This window comes from Topomyia yanbarensis, chromosome 2 (assembly GCF_030247195.1).
Source record: "Topomyia yanbarensis strain Yona2022 chromosome 2, ASM3024719v1, whole genome shotgun sequence".
Classification (NCBI taxonomy): Eukaryota; Metazoa; Arthropoda; class Insecta; order Diptera; family Culicidae; genus Topomyia; species Topomyia yanbarensis.
The window spans coordinates 152,381,286-152,384,389 of record NC_080671.1 but is presented as its reverse complement, the minus strand read 5'-3'; the positions used below and the strand labels follow the sequence as shown (position 1 = coordinate 152,384,389).

The following is a 3,104-nucleotide window of genomic DNA, read 5'->3' as shown; positions in this document are numbered from 1 at the left end:
CTGTTAGCAATGTGAGGAAATTGTTCTTCCTTTGGCCTTTACGGAAGCCAAATTGTGTATTTGACAGTAAGCTGTTTACTTCGACCGAATTGTCGAGACAGAATATTTCCTCGAACAACTCCCGGCAGCATTGCGATCGGTCGATACGAATTGTGGCCGGAGACTAGTTTCCCTGGTTTTTATGTGGGGATGAACTTCACTTACCTTCAGTCTTGAGAGACTATGTTACCCCCAAGAAACTTATTAAATAAATTCAACAAGCGTCTCTTGGCAGAACCTGGAAGTTTCTTCATCACGTCGAATTGGATTCTGTCTGGCCTTGGGGCTTTATTTTGATTATTTTTAAGAGTGCCAGTGAGAGCTCCACCATCGATAAAGGTGCGTCGTTCGCGCTCCCGTGAGGGGACGCAGCGCTGTATATATTCTGTTTCGGGGCGGAATCCGGACAAAATTCCACACTATCGTTAGTACTGTTTCGGTTTTGCATACTCCGGGCCGTGCCGTGCTCATCGATGTTTTTTCGTTAGTTCGTCAACGAACCGGCGCCGTTTCTTAGTTTTCATCAGACTCTTCATTCTCGTGTCTAACGTCGCGTAATGTGGATAACTAGCAGGTAAACCGTCGTCCCGGAAAATCTTATACGCACCGGCCTTCTCCCTGTATACGTCTGATTACTCTTTGGGTTGGAAGGACATCCGCGAGAGTTCGCGTTTGGTACACGATTAGTCTATGTTTAAATCGTCAAACTACCAAATTTGTGACGAAGTGTGACGAGGGGGAGGCTACGGACAGAAGTTGTGCAATGTAGCATTAAGTTCAATTGTTTTTGACAGGCTTCAAAACCCATTGATTAGAGAAAATAATTTAATGTTCCTCCATTCATAAGAGAAGTAAATTTAAATTCACACAAGCTACTTTTCATGTAATAAGTTTTTCGATCAGCGGAATTGCAAGATAACAAAAAAACGAAAAGATTTTGTATGCGGATTTATCTTGCTACATTAGTTAGCTAAACATGTTAACTAGTAGACTTAAATTTAAATTTTCTCTTCGCATTCAACCAAACAAAATTTAGTAATTTTGTTGAAGGTATGCTTCTTAGAATCGTTGGCAGCTACAGCATCATTTGAACCCATCCAAGCGGCTCATGCAAAATCTATAAATCGATAACTAAGGTATGAAAACGAGTTGTCTTTGAAATAAGAAATATATTTGCAACATTAGGTCCTCACACCACCACCGGAACATAGGTTTCCACTAGACTCGTACATCGCTTTCTACTTCCACACAATGCTCTCGATCCAATCTATATAGCTGGAAACTCTTGTGTAAACCGCAGGGGACCGTCCAGTGCCGCAAGATGACCCAGCAGAAGTAACACCCAGGACGTAGTAAATGCAACCCTTTGGTTCAGTAATAACTTGAACCGGACCACCGGAATCGCCCTGACAGGTGTCCTTTCCCCCTCGTTTGCTACCTATACATAGCTGTTCATCCGCGATACCACGGTCGAAATTTCGAAGTCCTATGAATTGGTTTGAACATTCGTCTCTATCGAGCAAGTCCAGTTGTACTTTACGAAGCGTGTCCGATTTGTGCTCCTCTGAAATGGATGTAATGCAGTTTATTAACTATTAAAGAAACGAACAATAATGCATCCGAACCAACGTCACCAAACTCGGTGTTTCCAAATCCTGTCGCAATCACCGAAGTAACATTCAACTCAAAACTATTCCACAAGCATGCAGGTAAAATGAATTGCGAGAAGATCACCTCTTGTTTGAGCTTTATCAGGGCGATATCATGATAAGAGGTAGCAAAGCGATATTCCGGGTGCCGCTTGAAGTATTCGATATCTATATCGACTTGGTTATCGAATTCCTCACGCAGATCGTTTTCACCCAACCGCACAATATCGGGTCGACCATACCGCGAACAATGCGCAGCGGTGAGCACAAAACGGTTACTAATCAGTGAGCCACCACAACGGAAAGAAAACTTCTCCGGCTGGTCGACCATCGGCCAGCCCAGCAGAGCTTGATGTGGGAACTCGCCCTCCTTGGCTTCTTCACCGCCGACGATCAAACTTACCGAGTTGGAGCAGTTGAAACCACTAAACACTACCGGCGTTGGATTCAATACCAAAGGTATGGCCTTGGAAATGACGATCGTTGCATTGCGATACTCGGCACATTCTGAATTGGTTAACAGTTTGAAAATTATTCTAAACAAATTAGTTTCTACTTACTGACTTGTGCGATTCGTATGCCTGCAGGTATTGAAATAGAAGAAATAGAAACTAAGTAAGACCTTTGATCTTTGCGGTGAACCAAAGCAAAAAATGCAAATAATACTACCTTGGGCTAAACCGGCTGTGAACAGCAACAGCGCACAGTGGCACAATGTTGCAATCATTTTGCTATCGTTGCGGCAACAAAAGTTAATCTATATCTGTGGGAAAGGAGAGTATCGAGTGAACACTGACGCGACTGAAGAAGTAGGCAGTGTTTATATATGAATGGCGGGAATCCAAAAAGGGATAACCCACAGTTTTACAGGAAACGGGAAAACGTCCGCGTTTCAAAAGGCACATTTTCATTGCAAAAATGCATTCTTATATTAGCAGTTAATTCATTATTGTTGTCTAAAAAATAAAATCATTACAAGACCATTCAACGAACAATTTTGAAATTAACCCTTAAATGCGCAATGTTGTTTTAAAACAACATTGCAAAAACCCTCTCAAAATTATCGTAATAACGTATCAAAGCTGTGAGACAATTTTCAGAAAATTTGAAAAAAATTGGTTTGCGCCTTTAAGGGTTAAATAGAGTAACCCAAAGCACGGTGTTCCTAAAACCGTTATTAACAAAAAATGACCATAAATTTGTCATACGACATTCGAAATATACAGTATCCAAGCATCTTCTCAGTGAATTTCAAAATGATCCATCGAGAGATTCGAGAGAAATTGCGATTTGAAGTTTTATGATAGGAAGTTTAACCTTCCCTAGGTGTTGGGGTCAATATGACCCAAAATGAACTTTCAAAATGCGCTAACTTTTTTAGTTTTGCACCTAGCAGTTTGGAATTTCTTGACTTTT

The 3,104-nt window shown here is 41.3% G+C and overlaps 1 protein-coding gene across 1 annotated transcript; it reads right to left on the bottom strand.

The window, feature by feature from the left end:
- Positions 1–1,188: 1,188 nt before the first annotated feature.
- LOC131681775 (serine protease snake-like) lies at positions 1,189–2,496 on the bottom strand. Its single transcript, XM_058962807.1, has 4 exons — positions 2,358–2,496; positions 2,249–2,269; positions 1,665–2,195; positions 1,189–1,603 (listed from the first exon to the last, which is right to left on the bottom strand). The coding sequence occupies exons 1-4, from the start codon at positions 2,413–2,415 to the stop codon at positions 1,278–1,280; spliced, it is 936 nt and encodes a 311-aa protein (XP_058818790.1). The 5' UTR covers positions 2,416–2,496; the 3' UTR covers positions 1,189–1,277.
- Positions 2,497–3,104: the final 608 nt, after the last annotated feature.

Excerpts from the sequence above, each read along its gene's own strand:
- LOC131681775 (XM_058962807.1), bottom strand. The coding sequence starts at position 2,415 with ATGATTGCAACATTGTGCCACTGTGCGCTGTTGCTGTTCACAGCCGGT. Across the intron at positions 2,270-2,357 it reads CACAGCCGGTTTAGCCCAAG|GCATACGAATCGCACAAGTC; the intron begins GTAGTATTATTT and ends CAATACCTGCAG. Across the intron at positions 1,604-1,664 it reads CACCGAGTTTGGTGACGTTG|AGGAGCACAAATCGGACACG; the intron begins GTTCGGATGCAT and ends CATCCATTTCAG.